Raw genomic sequence first — 15,982 nt, 5'->3', positions numbered from 1 at the left:
GGACACCTCTTTTCCTGGGCTATTGTTAGCAAGGTTATGTGGGGCTGGAACAGGGATCAGAGTCAGTCTGGCAGCTGGAGGATGTGTCTCGTTGACAGTCCTTCCCCTCACTGTGGTACTCCATCAGCACAGTGCTACCTGTCAGCCTGAGACAACCCTTTAAAACCACACACTTCCACCTTTCACTGGACATTTCCTACCCTTCTCCCTCTCTCTTTCCCTACAGATAGATATAGGTCAGCTCAGAAGTGCTCTGTCAGCACAATGTCAATGGAGGTGACACAAGTCTTTCTTAATAAGTACTGTACCATGTGTACCTGTAGGACATGAAGTACACATACAAATGAGTGCAAACAATGTGATAATTATGATATTCAGCCATATATATATATATATATATATATATATATATATATATTACATTTACCTTTATGAAAGATGGACAGTGTAAAGGTTTGATACTTTATGGGGCTGAAAGAAGCCTGAACATTTGTGCGAGAACATCGCCCCCTGTAGGTACTTTTCAGGTATGTGGTTCAGCCCTCGTTTGTCCTTTTTATTAACCACTCAATCTTCTGTATTCCAGGTCAGGGCAAGGAGCTGCTCCTCTCCAACACCTTCCCTGACCCACGAGGGATGCCTGTCCAAGGCCCACAAGGCCCTGCTGGACCTGCTGGTCAGTATGTCTGTTTTTCTCTCCTGGTCGCTAGCCACTAGCCAGTAACATATTGGTTTCATTATCCTGTCAGTGTAGTGATTAAATTCAGTATTAATTTGGGTTAATACTTAAAAGTCTCCATTCTCTGTCAGATTCACTGAAACACAACTCCCCTGTCCTCAACTCTCATCTGGAGATGCCTGACTTCCTCTTTAGAGGAAGTTGGATTTGCTCCCAGTCTCTCAAATGTTGGATTGATTTGTTGTTTGCCTGTCCCTCTTGCCTCAGTTTGCATCAACAGTGTTCCATCAAATCATTTGTCAAGATGAGCCTTTTCCATTCTCATTTTTAAAGTGAACTGTCAGTGAGCTTCGGCCAGCTCCTACTATTGATCGGATTTTGGATAAGACTTATCCAGCATCACTTCTATCATGACCAAACAAGGAAGATTTAAGAGTGTTCATTATAACATTATAACAAGCATGTCCATATTTGTAATGGTTTGCCATGGCCAGTAATTCTATACACACCTATGGTGAGGGTAAGAATAGAAAGACAATGTGGACACAGTTGTTAGTATTCATCTGAGATTTCTGGATATTTTCTTACTTTGTTTATAGTGGTTTATGTCATAGTCCAAATACCTTTGCATAATCTGATTGTCTTAACCCTGCATCTGTTCCTCAACACACATGTAACATGAAACCCTTTCCTATCGTTCATCCATAATTCATCATTTTTTCCTCCTTTATTTTGTCTCTCTTTTCATTCTCAATTTGCCTTGTGTGTCTGAGAAGAACCTATCTTGGCCTATAAAGGCAACCTGACCGAAAGGCTGCCTATTAGGTTGATGCTCACAGTCCTTATGTATACAGGTCCTCCAGGCCCCAAAGGCCCCGTGGGACCCCCTGGCCCAGCAGGACAGAACGTAAGATTTTGCCTTAGGATTATAGTGGGCAGTGTGTAATGGAGCAATGGAAATAATAATCATATGAGTGAGATTAGATCCACTTACTGTCCACTTTAACAAATGTGTATGTGTCTGTTTGAACCTTTTCTCCTGTCTCTCTACAGGGGAAGTCAGGTGCCCCCGGGTTACAGGGCCCGGTGGGGCCAGAAGGAGAACGTGGGGAGAGAGTGAGTACCATGCACAGGCCAGGGCCCAACCACACCTAATGTTTCCTCCCCATTCTTTCCATCACCTAGATAGAGAGACAAAACTCCTTCTAACTTGCCTCTGGCTTCCTAGGGTCCTCTGGGTTATCCAGGAGAGAGAGGTTTCAGAGGAGAGCCGGTAAGCCACCTACTTCCTGTCTAGCTGTGGCCCTAATGAGTGTGGCAAAAACCAACACGTCACACCTGATTACACCATGGTCAACTATACAAACCAGTGATCTCACAAACTCGGAGAATGGGTTTTACTGCTGCTATTTCACCAAAAGAAAGGGAAAGGGAGATACCTAGTCAGTTGTACAACTGAATGCATTCAACTGAAATGTGTCTTCTGCATTTAACCCAACCCCTCATAGACAGTACTTTCATGCCAGTGATAACTAGTTATCACTAGTGTGCCATTACTCTTGACTCAATGTTTCTATACAGGGAGTAGCAGGAGCCAAGGGAGAGCCAGGACAGAAAGGCCTGCCGGTAAGACCACCAGAGATGGGGCCGTAGCTCACCCTGTGCCTCACTGACTCTCACTGGGCTGTATAGGACCAGGAGCCAGGAGGGGAAATAGTGGCCGATTCCCAATGTCTTTCCTTGATTCCTTGTGTCTTCTATCCTTGCGTCCTTCTCAAAACTCATAGGAGGAGAATGTCTGAGGGGAGGAACCTTGGGTCTTCTCCTCCAATGGGGTTTGATAAGGATGCGAGGAAAGAGGATGCCAGCAATTGAGAAAAACACATTGAGAAGTAGTCAATTTCCCCACTGTATGCTGTGTAGACAATTATTCTGTGTCTGTCTAATCACTTATTTTCCTTTGCCTCTATCTCATTTTACAAGAACAATCTAAATGTAAGGGATTTATGAACCAAGTCACCGCTTGGTCCTTTTTATGATCCATGTCCAATCACCACATTTACATATTTATTATTTTTATCAAGTTTACTTTCCACTTATCTATATTGTTATTGGTGTTGTTCTGCAAATCGTCCTGCACTTGTTTTAAAAAGTACTCAATTACCCATAGTATGTCAGTTTGCGGCATGTGGGATTGTGGTTTTTGTTGTTTGTGTGGGCTCTGTTATGATGTTGGGATTATTGTGTTTTTTTGGTCCTCGGGGTGTGCTGTGGGGTGCTGCCCCTTGTTGAAAACACTGTCCTACTCCTGTCTGACCCTAAAGCTGCCTGACTCCCTCTGCAAGCTACTGTCTCCATGGTTACCTTTCACAGTCACATTCTGAGCATCTGACGTTGGCATATACACACACACACACACACACACATACACACCTGCTGTTCCTACATCACGCATACTAAGGCATTTGCTGATTGAGGGAAAGAAAATAGAATCTAAAAGAATCTGTTGAGTGTCATGTAATACAGCATTGTATTGAGGATCAATATTTGGTCATGCCATGCTTTTACAAACACTTCTACCAATGATATAAATGATGCCAAGGATGACATGTTCATATGTCAAGTCAACTTGTGTACAGTACGTACTGTTTATACATTGTATAAATTAACGTTGGTATGTGTGGAATGTATATGCCAAATCACTCCATATAGAGTTATTGTGGGAACCGTGGTGGTGGGTTAGTGCTGGGTGGACTGGGGTTGGAGATGTGAGTGGATACAGCTATCCTCCAGTGTCCCACAATGCATGGCTGCATGGTCCCATCCTTAGTTACTGCACTGTTTTCCATCTATCTCTTGCTTGCCAAACTCATATGTAAACGTTTTAACTTAGTGTAACAATTCATCAATAACACAGGAACCAGGCAAGGTCACTCTAAATTGTATCTCAAACCAAAAATATATTTCTTATCTCCTCAATGGTCTCACAATAGCCCCGTTATCCTTTCAGCTCTAATCTGCTCCTCATCAATCAACCATGACTCAGAGGATCTTGTTATTGTGGAAACGTACAAACTGGACAAACAAAAACACACTGGACATTAGTCTTTGATATGATTTATTGATATAGCTTAATGAAATCTTGCCTGTTGTTCCGTAGAGGTTTGTCCTTTGCTCGTTAATCAGTTTATTTCTTGACCCAAGAGAAAAATACTCAGGCATCCATACTAACGTCATATTGTGCATGCATTCTTTATCAACTGTCACTGACATGATTGCTTTTGTCTGTTTTCTTTCTGTTTATTTTTTTCAATGTTTCATATTTATTTATTAGGGGTTGACTCATAAAGCCAGTGGGTCTTTCTTGACAAGTAGATATTGATCTGTTTCTCATTTTAAACAGACTCAATAAAAATAGTAAAGGTTTACTGGCTTTATTTGGTGAGCATGTTTAATACAGTGAGTGATGGATGGGCAGCTATTGTGAACTCAGCTCTAATAACCGTTATGTAGATACAGTATACTGAGACTTCAGAAGTTTATTTTCAACCGTTTTAGAAAATCCCTCTGAAATGCAACAGAAACTTGCCTGGCTGAATAGCTGCTCATCTTGATCAAGTCCAGAAGGAATGCAGATGGCATGGTCAAACCTGAAGCCCTGGACCGTCTCCTCCACTTCTGTTATGTCAACAACATGGGAATGTCCTGTGATGTGCATGCTGTTTTTGCACAGCATGGCAAAGACTGGCCTGGTATGGCAGCATGGCCAGAGAATGAGGGAGACAGAGAGATACAGGGGAGGGATAAGGTACAGATGTAGGATCTTAATTTGATCACTATTTTGTGGCTGAGAATCTTCCTGCACCGCAGGAAATGCAAACTTAGTGTATTCAAGGTTTAAAAAGGCTTCTAAAGTTTGTAATTTCCACTTTAAAATGTCAGACTTGATTTGCCCTAACGGAAAATGTATCAATCACTACAAAAAAATGTTAATTCACATAATAATACACACATTTCCTGTTGCTGCAGGAAAATGTTTTCCTGCTGTAGCAAAGTCTCTCAAATTGTCAGGTCTACTCCCGCTCCACCTCTCTGGCACTCATTGTCATCAGTTTATTCATTATTACACACACCTGCCACCATCGTTATGCGCACCTGCGCCTCATGAGACTCACCTGGACTCCATCACCTGCCTGATTACCTCCCCTATATTTGTCACTCCCTTTGGTTCTTTCCCTAGGCGTTATTGATTATGTTCCTGTGTTATATGTCTGTACGCTACTCGTGGTTCTTGTTTTGTTCCATGTTTGTTTATTTATTAAATTCACTCCCTGTACTTGCTTCCCGATTATTAGCTTACTCGTTGGAGAATAACGGCTCGATTTTTATTTTTACTGGTGACGTTTGGTCCAAGGGCGGCTGCTGACGCAACCCGGGGATGCCTCAGCCAGCTCGTCAGGCTTCCATGCCTCAGCTGGCTTGACAGGTTCTCAAGCCTCGGTCGGCTCCTCAGGCTCCCATGCCTCGGTCGGGATCGTCAGGCTCCCATGCCTCGGCCGGCTTGTCAGGCTCCCATGCCTCGGCCGGCTTGTCAGGTTCCCATGCCTCGGGCGGCTCGTCAGGCTTCCATGCCTCAGCTGGCTCTACAGGTTCTCAAACCTAGGTTGGCTCGTCAGGCTCCCATGCCTCAGCCGGCTCTACAGGTTCCCGCGCCTGGTCCTCGGGACCGTCCCTCTGGTCACGTCTACTACCGCTCCCCCTCTCTGGCACTCATTGTTGACAGTTTATTCATTATTACGCATACCTGCCACCATCGTTACGCGCACCAGCGCCTCATGAGACTCACCTGGACTCCATCACCATCCTGATTACCTCCCCTATATCTGTAACTCCCTTGGGTTCTTTCCCCAGGCGCTATTGATCCTGTGTTATGTCTGTACGCTACTCGTGATTCTTGTTTTGTTACATGTTCGTTTATTTATTAAATTCACTCCCGGTACTTGCTCCCGATTAGTAGCGTACACGTTACACAAATGAAGATCCTACATCTGTAAAGGTTGCGGGGTGGGTGCGTGGACTAGTTTTAACCTTCTAACTGCTGTATTAGTTTGATAGAGAAAATTACTTGCACCTTGGCGAGCAATATGTTTGGCTTGTGCTCCTTACCTTGACGGCTATATCTATCTTCACAGGGGGACGGGATACATCAGATCAGAGAAGCGCTGAAGATCTTAGCTGAGAGGGTTTTAATCCTCGAGACTATGATCGGTATTCATGGTGAGTAGGAGGCCTGAGGCAGCAGGGTCAGCTTTAGGCAGGGGTCAGACGAGGCTGGGTGTCACCCCACCCTCCACTCCTGGGCCGTGAGACAGTGGGTATGGCCAGAGTCAGACAGCCCCAGGACCAGGCCTGGTGTGTCCACTCCCCACCCCTCACCCAGTCCCCTTGTCACTGTTCTCTGATAGGACATTAGTTTGAAGATGTTCCAAGACTTGCAGGCAGACCTGGAGCTTCTGGCTCGCAGGGTGACGCTGCTGGAGGCTATCATCTGGCCAGGTAACGCTGGTAACCATCCTCACCCCCAGGTCACACTAGTACATTATCTACTGCATTAGGCATGCAAGAACCATATGAACAATATATATTTTATGTGTGTTTTGATTTAAGTTGTTTGTGTAACTGGACTCGCATTAGTGGGCACCTACCTACTAGTACAATCTTATTAATTCACTAAATAGCTGATGTTACTCAAAGATTTAGACTTGTCTAGATCACTTTCATAGTTAGGCACATCATAATGATGGATACAGTGCATTCTGAAAGTATTCAGACACCTTGACTTTTTCAAACGGTTGTTACATTACAGCTTTACTCTAAAATTGAAAAACAAATCCTCATCAATCTACACCCATATCTCATAATGACAAAGCAAAAACGGGTTTTTAGTAATGTTTGCAAATGTATTAAAAATAAAAAACTGAAATATTACATTTACATAAGTATTCAGACCCTTTTCTCAGTACTTTGTTGAAGCACCTTTGGCAGTGATTACCTGCTCGAGTCATCTTGGGTATGATGCTACAAGCTTGGCACACCTGTATTTGGAGAGTTTCTCCCATCTTCTCTGCAGATCCTTTCAAGCTCTGTCAGGTTGGATTTGGAGTGTCGCTGCACAGCTATTTTCAGGTCTCTCCAGAGATGTTCGATTGAGCTCTGGCTGGGCCACCCAAGGGCATTCAAAGACTTGTCCTAAAGCCACTCCTGTGTTGTCTTGGCTACATGCTTAGGGTCATTGTCCTGTTGGAAGGTGAACCTTCGTCCCAGTCTGAAGTCCTGAGTGCTCTGGAGCAGGTTTTCATCAAGGATCTCTCTGTACTTTGCTCCGTTTATCTTTCCCTCGATCCTGACTGGTCTCCCAGTCCCTGCCGCTGAAAAACATCCCCACAGTATGATACTGCTGCCACCATGTATCAGCGTCGGGTTGGTGCCAGGTTTCCTCCAGGCATGACACTTGGCATTCAAGCCAAAGAGTTCAATCCTGGTTTCATCAGACCAGAGAATGTTGTCTGATGACTCCAAGCGGGCTGTAATGTGCCTTTTACTGAGGAGTGGCTTCCGTCTGCCCACTCTACCATTAAGGCCTGATTAGTGGAGTACTGCAGAGGTGGTTGTCCTTCTGGAAGTTTCTCCAATCTCCACAGAGGAACTCTGGATCTCTGTCAGGGTGACCATCGGTTCTTGGTCACCTCCCTGACCAAGGCCCTTCTCCTCGATTGCTCAGTTCTAGGAAGAGTCTTGGTTGTTCCAAGCTTATTCCATTTAAGAATAATGGAGACCACTGTGTTCTTGGGGACCTTCAATGCTGCAGAATTTTTTCAGTAAACCCTCCCCAGATCTGTGACTCAACACAATCCTGTCTCAGAGCTCTACGAACAATTCCTTCAACCTCATGGCTTGGTTTTTGCCCTGACATGCACTGTCAACTGTGGGACGTTATATAGACTGTTGTGTCCCTTTCCAAATCATGTCCAATCAATTGAATTTACCACAGGTGGACTCCAATCAAGTTGTAGAAACATCAAGGATAATCAATGGAAACAGGATGCACCTGAGCTCAATGTCATAGCAAAATGTATGTAAATAAGGTATTTATGTTTTATACATTTGCAAACATTTCTAAACCTATTTTCGCTTTGTCATTATGGGGTATCTGCGTAGCTTGAGGAGAAAATGTATTTAATCAATTTTAGAATAGGGCTGTAATGTAACAAAATGTGGAAAAAGTCAAGGTCTCAATACTTTCCAAATGCACTGTATGGCAACATCATATAAACTCAGCAAAAAAGAAACGTCCCTTTTTCAGGACCCTGTCCTTCAAAGATAATTCGTAAAAATCCAAATAACTTCACAGATCTTCATTGTAAAGGGTTTAAACAATGTTTCCCATGCTTGTTCAATGAACCATAAACAGCTAATGAACATACACCTGTGGAACAGTCGTTAAGACACGGACAGCTTACAGACGGTAGGCAATTAAGGTCACAGTTATGAAAACTTAGGACACTAAAGAGGCCTTTCTACTGACTGGAAAAACACCAAAAGAAAGATGCCCAGGGTCCCTGCTCATCTGCGTGAATGTGCCTTAGGCATGCTGCAAGGAGGCATGAGGACTGCAGATGTGGCCAGGGCAATAAATTGCAATGTCCATACTGTGAGACGCCTAAGACAGCACTACAGGGAGACAGGACGGACAGCTGATCGTCCTCGCAGAGGCAGACCACATGTAAAAACACCTGCACAGAATCGGTACATCCAAACATCACACCTGCGAGACAGGTACAGGATGGAAACAACAACGGCCCGAGTTACACCAGGAACGTACAATCCCTCCATCAGTGCTCAGACTGTCCGCAATAGGCTGAGAGGCTGGACTGAGGGCTTGTAGGCCTGTTGTAAGGCAGGTCCTCACCAGACATCACCGGCAACAATGTTGCCTATGGGCATAAACCCACCTTCGCTGGACCAGACAGGAGTGGCAAAAAGTGCTCTTCACTGACGAGTTGCGGTTTTGTCTCACCAGGGGTGATGATCAGATTTGCATTTATCGTCGAAGGAATGAGTGTTACACTGAGGCCTGTACTCTGGAGCGGGATCGATTTGGAGGTGGAGGGTCTGTCATGGTCTGGGGCAGTGTGTCACAGCATCATTGGACTGAGCATGTTGTCTTTGCAGGCATTCTCAACTCTGTGCATTACAGGGAAGACATCCTCCTCCCTCATGTGGTACCCTTCCTGCAGGCTCATCCTGACATGACCCTCCAGCATGATAATGCCACCAGCCATACTGCTCATTCTGTGTGTGATTTCCTGCAAGACAGGAATGTCAGTGTTCTGCCATGGCCAGCGAAGAGCCTGGATCTCAATCCCATTGAGCACGTCTGGGACCTGTTGGATCGGAGGTTGAGGGCTAAGGCCATTCCGCCCAGAAATGTCCGGGAACTTGCAGGTGCCTTGGTGGATGTGGGGTAACATTTCACAGCAAAAACTGGCAAATCTGGTGCAGTCCATGAGGAGGAGATGCACTGCAGGACTTAATGCAGATGGTGGCCACACCAGATACTGTTACTTTTGATTTTGACCCCCCCTTTGTTAAGGGACACATTATTCCATTTCTGTTAGTCACATGTCTGTGGAATTGTTCAGTTTATGTCTCAGTTGTTGCATCTTGTTATGTTCATACAAATATTTACACATGTTAAGTTTGCTGAAAATAAACACAGTTGACAGTGATAGGACATTTATTTTTTTGCTGAGTTTAAATGCTTTATCATATGTAATAACGTGCTCTATTAACTAACTATTTTATATTTATGTCTCATATGTATGCATAGGGTAGCATGGCCCCAATTCTTTGTTTCTTCAACAGAGCCTGATCTAGGGTCTGGAGATGGTCAATACGGGACTGCATCCCCAGGTGGTTTCTACAGGGATAAGCGAGCAGGAGCCAAACCCTATCGGCTCGTCTCCCCTCCTCTGTCCACAGACACAAAGGTTCAGGGGAAGTAGCATTGTTCCCTGCTGCATCTCTGAGGATCACAGGCTGGGTTTAACTACCCCCTCCCTTAGGTCTCTCTGGCACTCTACTGATCCAGACCTTATCTGATACCCTCTGTGGGCTGTACCATCAGACGAAAGGTGGGGGACACCTCAGGGAAGCTCCACTGGTGCTCCGGAGTCTGCCCACCTCCATTGGGAACCAGTACCAGCCACCTTTACCCCAACATACACCTCCTCGTAGACCCATGGCTCCCGCTGTGTCCCATCCCTGTTCCCCCTGTGTCCCACCAATGTGGCTACAGCTAGAAAATATTTCAAGAAAATATCCTATAGGCCTCTGGAAAACATGCAAACATTAAAAAGCTTGATATGTTAAATGGTGCTCAATCATCTGAAAACAATTCTGGACTATAAGGGTCATTGCAGGATAGTATAAATTGCGGTAAATTAAAGGAGGAATTAAGTGTAAAAGAAAAGACTGGCTCTGAGAATTTGTTTGGACTGTAACAATGTTGGGAATCTGAGGTTTACTTATTTAAATATATTGAGCATGTACAGACTGCAAGGCACACGTACACAAAAAAAACTCTTCCTCTTATATTCCTTTTGTTTTGTTTCTATAATATTGTGTTAGTCCTTGCTATGTAGTGCACTATAAAGATGAAGACATGGCACACCTTTCCTATTGAGATGTCAGTTAGTAGTACCGTTATGGAAAGCATTGCTTATCAGTGCACAGCATTTGTCTTGGTGTCTGATAACCATCCCTTTAAATCAAACAAATCCAACAAGAGATTTAATGTATTTATTTTATTCACATTTTATTGTAGATTTGTTAGTGCACAAAAAAATGCAGTTATGTTTTTCTACACTCTTAGACAGTATTTGTTCTCAACAGCAGTGCTGGAATACAAAACTCATACCCATATAGCTAAGTATCTCCTTTACCAAAACTGATATGTGATCAAATTCCTGCATTTATTTCAAACCCCAAACTGCAGCTCCTGCATAAACTGGCAGTAGTTGACTTATTTTAAACCCACAAGCTAAAGCAATGATATCTCTAAGAACCCCCACTCATGGGACAGGTGTATCTTTCTCCTACAACAGCTTCAGTCCTACGCACACACACCACACAGTAGTACAGGACCTGTTGATGCAACTTGAATACATTTTTGTGTAACTTTGTACCACTACTACATTCTTACACTTAGACTGATTTCTCTGTCACAGTAAAAAAAAAAAAACGTATTCTTTGATAATTTGTTTCTTTATCTTATAATACACATTTTGTGAATTATTTAATAAAAAGATAAATAGAAGCTTATTGTTTTGTATGCTGATATACAGTATGTAACATCATATGTATTTTCCATTTTGGGCATATTTGATATTGCTTGCTAATGTGTTATTGTGCTAAAATAATCTTCTAGATGGTTTTTATAATAAATAATTGTTTTGCTTTTTTAACAGGCCAATAGTCATTTTTTTCATAATGGCATTAATTTGGGTACTCGTCTTTTCCTTTTAGCCCACAAGGTACATTCAGCTCAGCAAAACTCAACAAAATATCAATATCATCATGCTAAATCACACCTTCTGTTCCAAGGTCCAGTTGGTCACCATATGCTGATCTGACAGGCCTCAGGTATTTCTTGGTGGCAGGGGGATCTTCCCTTTGGATGTCATCACAGCCTCCTCCCCAACTCTGTCATCAATGAGCAGGGAGATGGCGCCATCTAGCTGTCTAGTTGCAGCCAGTGCCACCACAGCTTTATCTGTAGGAAACCCCATCTTCTCCAGTTGCTGAAGCCTGAGAGGGGAAAATAATGTAAAGAAATAAAAATACATATACCGTACCAGTCAAAAGTTAACACACCTACTCATTCAAGGGTTTTTCTTTATTTTTACTATTTTCTACATTGTAGAATAATAGTGAAGCCATCAAAACGATTAAACAACACATCTGGAATCATGTAGCTACCAAAGAAGTGTTAAACAAATATCTTATATTTTTGATTCTTCAAAATACCCACCCTTTGCCTTGACAGCTTTTGGCTCTTGGCATTTTCTCAATTAACAGGTGTGCCTTGTTAAACATTTATTTGTGGAATTTCTTTCCTTCTTAATGCATTTGACCCAATCAGTTGTGTTGTGACAAGGTAGGGGGGTATACAGAAGATAGCCCTATTTGGACCATATTATGGAAAAAACTGCTCAAATAAGAAAAGAGAAACGACAGTCCATCATTACTTTAAGACATGAAGGTCAGTCAACCCAGAAAATTTCAAGAACTATGAATGTTTCTTCAAGTGCAGTCACAATAACCATCAAGCGCTATGATGAAACTGGCTCTCATGAGGACTGCCACAGGAAAAGAAGACCCAGAGTTACCTCTGCTGCAGAGGATAAGTTCATTAGAGTTACCAGCCTCAGAAATCAGCACCTCAGATTGCAACCCAAACTAATTATTCACAGAGTTCAAGTAACAGACACATCTCAACATCAACTGTACAGAGGAGACTGCGTGAATCAGGCCTTCGTGGTCGAATTGCTGCAAAGAAACCACTACTAAAGGACACCAATAAGAAGAAGAGACTTGATTGGGCGAAGAAACACAAGCAATGGACATCTGTCCTCAGGCTGATGAGTCCAAATTTGAGATTTTTAGTTCCAACTGCCGTGTCTTTGTGAGACGCAGAGTTGGTGAACGGATGAACTCAGCATGTGTGGTTCCTACTGTGAAGCATGGAGGAGGTGGTGTGATGGTGCTTTGCTGGTGACACTGTCTGTGATTTATTTAGAATTCAAGGCACACTTAACCACCATGGCTACCACAGCATTCTACAGCAATACGGCATCCCATCTGGTTTGCGCTTAGTGGTACTATCATTTGTTTTTCAACAGGACAATGATCCAAAACACACCTCCAGGCTGTGTAAGCGCTATTTAACCAATAAAGAGACTGATGGAGTGCGGCATCAGATGACCTGGCCTCCACAATCACCCGACCTCAAACCAATTGAGATGGTTTGGGATGAGTTGGACCGCAGAGTGAAGGAAAAGCAGCCAACAAGTACTCAGCATAGGTGGGAACTCCTTCAAGACGGTTGTAAAAGCATTCCAGGTGAAGCTGGTTGTGAGAATACCAAGTGTGCAAAGCTGTCATCAAGGCAAAGGGTGGCTACTTTGAAGAATCACAAATATAAAATATGTTTTAAACTTTTTTGGTTACTACATGATTCCATATGAGTTATTTCATAGTGTTAATGTCTTCACTATTATTTCTGTAGAAAATAGTAAAAAAAATAAAGAAAAACCCTTGAATGAGTATGTGTGTCCAAACTTTAGACTGGTACTGTATGTTTTGCTCAGAATGTATTTTTTTTGATGATATATTTAATCACAGCTTGCATTTGGCCGGAATCAAAGTTAAGCATTATATGACAAACTACAAAAATGATTCTTAAAAAAATATAGTACATACACTGAGTGTATAAAACATTGCTCTTTAGGCCTCTCGAGTGGCGCAGAGGTCTAAGGCACTACATCGCATTGCTTGAGGCGTCACCACAGACCCGGGTTCAATCCCAGGCTGTGTTGCAGCCGGACGCGACCGGGAGACCCATGAGGCGGCGCACAATTGTCCCAGCGTCGCCCAGGTTAGGGAAGGGTTATGATAAGTGCCTTTGAAAGGGTTATGATAGTAGGTGACAGGCAAACCGGTTTGAGTGTGTCAAGAACTGTAACACTGCTGGGTTTTTCATGCTCAACAGTTTCCCATGTGCATCAAGAATCCAGCCAACTTGACACAACTGTGTGAAGCATGGGAGTCATCATGGGCCAACATCCCTGTGGAATGCTTTCAACACCTTGTAGAGTCCATGCCCTGACAAATTGAAGCTGTTCTGTGGGCAAAAGGTTGTGCAGCTCAATATTAGAAATGTGTTCCTAATGTTTTGTACACTTTGTACACAGTGTATAGGCTGCCACAAATGTGCTCTTCTATACTAGTAAATGTCAGAATAAACCTGACTGACCTCAGAAAGGACACTGAGGACTTTGACACCTCAACTTTGGTCCCTGGTTCCTCAGGAGCATCCTGTAAGGAGGCCAATATCCCCGCCCTCAGCATCTGCTCCTCCAATAACTGGGCCTCTGACACTGCTGCAGACCCGTCCAGCAGCCAATGAGGAACAGACGCTAACCAAGGCTGTGGGTTCACGGGTGGAAAGTCCTCCATGGGGGTTCTGTTAGAGGGAGATACCTGAGGGAATGGCCCAGATCTGTAATAAACAAAGTCTCATTGTTTCATTTCACTTTGTCCTGCATTCACTGTACAACCCTGCACATGTGACTATTAAATTCTCTCATCTCACTCATGCCACCAACTCCATTCCCAGAATAGGTAGTAGTAAATCAGGCTTCAACAAGCTACTGTAACTCATGAGTTGTTCTCACCTCTGTGAGGTGTTATAGGTGGGAAGCCTTAGCCTGGAGTAGTAAGGAACATAGGCCCAATCAGGGAGGAAGTTGAAAATCCCTATATTCTCTATTTTCTGCAAAACCCCAATAAAGGATGGGCGATCTTTAAACAAAGTTAAGGTTCATAATCACAGAATGTAAAAGATATGGCAGAGACAATGGGGACAAAAACACTTTCCAATAATTCGTTGTATTTTTTGGCAGAGAAGGATACAGTTGTGTCCTATCAGTATGGCACAGAAGTGGAGCAGGCCCGGTGTGCTTGGAAGCAACACCAAATTGAGGAGTAAGAGAAGCCAGGGCAGGAACCAAACTGGTACACATCTGAGCAGCTTCCTTTGGGTCACCTGACGACACTGGGCTGTAAACAGAGCCAGTTGAGTGGCAGAGGAACCACAAACACGACTAGCCTCATCCCCACTGATGAAGAGTAGGATGGCATACAGTGGAGGAAGGAGAGCTATGGAGAGGAGTGAGAGGGCAAGAAAAGCCACTGTGCCCCAGCGTCGCTCCTGGCATGGTCCAAGCAACAGCAGGAGAATTGCGTTGTAGAGAAGAGAGGGCAGCTCCTCATGACTAAAGGCATAGAGTGACAGATCTGTGTGTGAGAGAGGGAAGGTTACTTTCTATTTTCTATTCAGGGGTAACAAATCAAATTCCATACCTGCTTTACTCTAGGTGTGTCTGGCAGATTACCTACCTCGGCACCCTGGGTACTGTCCACCTGGGCCTAAACTCAGACTGGCTGGAATACCACCAAGCCACATCAGCCCCATCAGAGTTAACAGAAACGTTGTTCCAAGAAAGAATCCCGGACGATTCGAGCCAAACCAAAACCATATTGAGCAAATACGGTCAACCATTGTAGCGGACTTACTAGTGCTTGTCGTAGAAGCACTGTAGTAAGCTTTCTAATCAAACACTTTCCCCATTCAAACGATATTCAGGACACACGAAGTTCGTATATGTTTTATGTCCAATAAAGACAATAGCACATATTTGACTTGAATATTTCTAAATATGACAACGCCATCTTCGCTTTATAACTGACAACATTCGCTTCATTAACTGACTGACAATATTCAAAATAAGATTGCACGACGTATCAGAAAGCGAGCATGATAGCAGCGAGAGGATTCCTACTTGTCCAAGTGTGTTTGTCCAAGGGTCGAAAGATGTACAATAAGTGTAAGTTACTTCAATGACATTCAGTATTTAGTTTTTCGTGTTAAAATTCATAAATCATGAACACTCAAGTATTTCCTTAGCCGATAGAAAATGTGCCACTTTGCAATGTATCAACACTTCCTGTTTACGTTCTTGGACGAGTTCATTCACGACTACCTTAACGTAAAACCTCCTATTAAATCGAGTTATTATAATTGACTACATACGGAAAATATGTGTGGGGTGTTTCTGTAATTATTTGATTCATGAAATGTTTCTGCACCCTGATTTTGTAAATGTGTTGGTACCCACTGAAATATGGTGTATGCCAGAGACACAGATTGCGCCATATCTCAGTGGATTACCACAGCCACAAAGTCATACCCCCTTATTTCTACAATGTATTTGATTAAAATCAGATTTCAAACCTAGCCCTGACCACACTGCTAAACGTATGCCTAACCTTAAATTAAGGGAAAAAAAGTTTTTGTTTTCATTAATTTTTTTCGATATAGACCATTTTTACTTTGTGACTGTGGTAACTAGTGAAAACCAAGTGAAACCCTTCTAGTCGGTCTAAAAAACCAAACGAAAC

The 15,982-nt window shown here is 43.2% G+C and overlaps 2 protein-coding genes across 6 annotated transcripts in view; one reads left to right on the top strand and one right to left on the bottom strand.

Moving 5' to 3' along the window:
- Positions 1 to 11,200, top strand: part of LOC110535075 (EMI domain-containing protein 1) — a 102,889-nt gene extending 91,689 nt beyond the window's left edge. For 3 of the 5 annotated variants that reach the window (XM_036935958.1, XM_036935957.1, XM_036935961.1), the window contains 8 exons: positions 587 to 676; positions 1,534 to 1,586; positions 1,733 to 1,795; positions 1,908 to 1,952; positions 2,261 to 2,305; positions 2,663 to 2,674; positions 5,872 to 5,956; positions 9,605 to 11,200. In XM_036935958.1, coding sequence (XP_036791853.1) covers positions 587 to 676; positions 1,534 to 1,586; positions 1,733 to 1,795; positions 1,908 to 1,952; positions 2,261 to 2,305; positions 2,663 to 2,674; positions 5,872 to 5,956; positions 9,605 to 9,744 — 533 coding nt within the window. In that variant the 3' untranslated portion in view covers positions 9,745 to 11,200. Of the gene's footprint in view, positions 1 to 586; positions 677 to 1,533; positions 1,587 to 1,732; positions 1,796 to 1,907; positions 1,953 to 2,260; positions 2,306 to 2,662; positions 2,675 to 5,871; positions 5,957 to 6,144; positions 6,236 to 9,604 lie in introns of all 5 variants that reach the window. The other 2 variants (XM_036935959.1, XM_036935960.1) reach the window with 2 other exon arrangements.
- On the bottom strand, positions 10,531 to 15,702 carry rhbdd3 (rhomboid domain containing 3). Its single transcript, XM_021621650.2, has 5 exons — positions 14,921 to 15,702; positions 14,435 to 14,818; positions 14,197 to 14,323; positions 13,776 to 14,021; positions 10,531 to 11,548 (listed from the first exon to the last, which is right to left on the bottom strand). Exons 1-5 carry the CDS (start codon positions 15,081 to 15,083, stop codon positions 11,380 to 11,382), a joined length of 1,089 nt encoding a protein of 362 aa, XP_021477325.1. The 5' UTR covers positions 15,084 to 15,702; the 3' UTR covers positions 10,531 to 11,379.
- Positions 15,703 to 15,982: the final 280 nt, after the last annotated feature.

This window comes from Oncorhynchus mykiss, chromosome 11 (assembly GCF_013265735.2).
Source record: "Oncorhynchus mykiss isolate Arlee chromosome 11, USDA_OmykA_1.1, whole genome shotgun sequence".
NCBI lineage: Eukaryota > Metazoa > Chordata > Actinopteri > Salmoniformes > Salmonidae > Oncorhynchus > Oncorhynchus mykiss.
This window is presented reverse-complemented; position numbering and strand designations above follow the sequence as displayed.

Excerpts from the sequence above, each read along its gene's own strand:
- rhbdd3 (XM_021621650.2), bottom strand. The coding sequence starts at position 15,083 with ATGGTTGACCGTATTTGCTCAATATGGTTTTGGTTTGGCTCGAATCGT. Across the intron at positions 14,819-14,920 it reads ACAGTACCCAGGGTGCCGAG|ATCTGTCACTCTATGCCTTT; the intron begins GTAGGTAATCTG and ends TCTCACACACAG. Across the intron at positions 14,324-14,434 it reads CATACTGATAGGACACAACT|ATCGCCCATCCTTTATTGGG; the intron begins GTATCCTTCTCT and ends CTTTGTTTAAAG.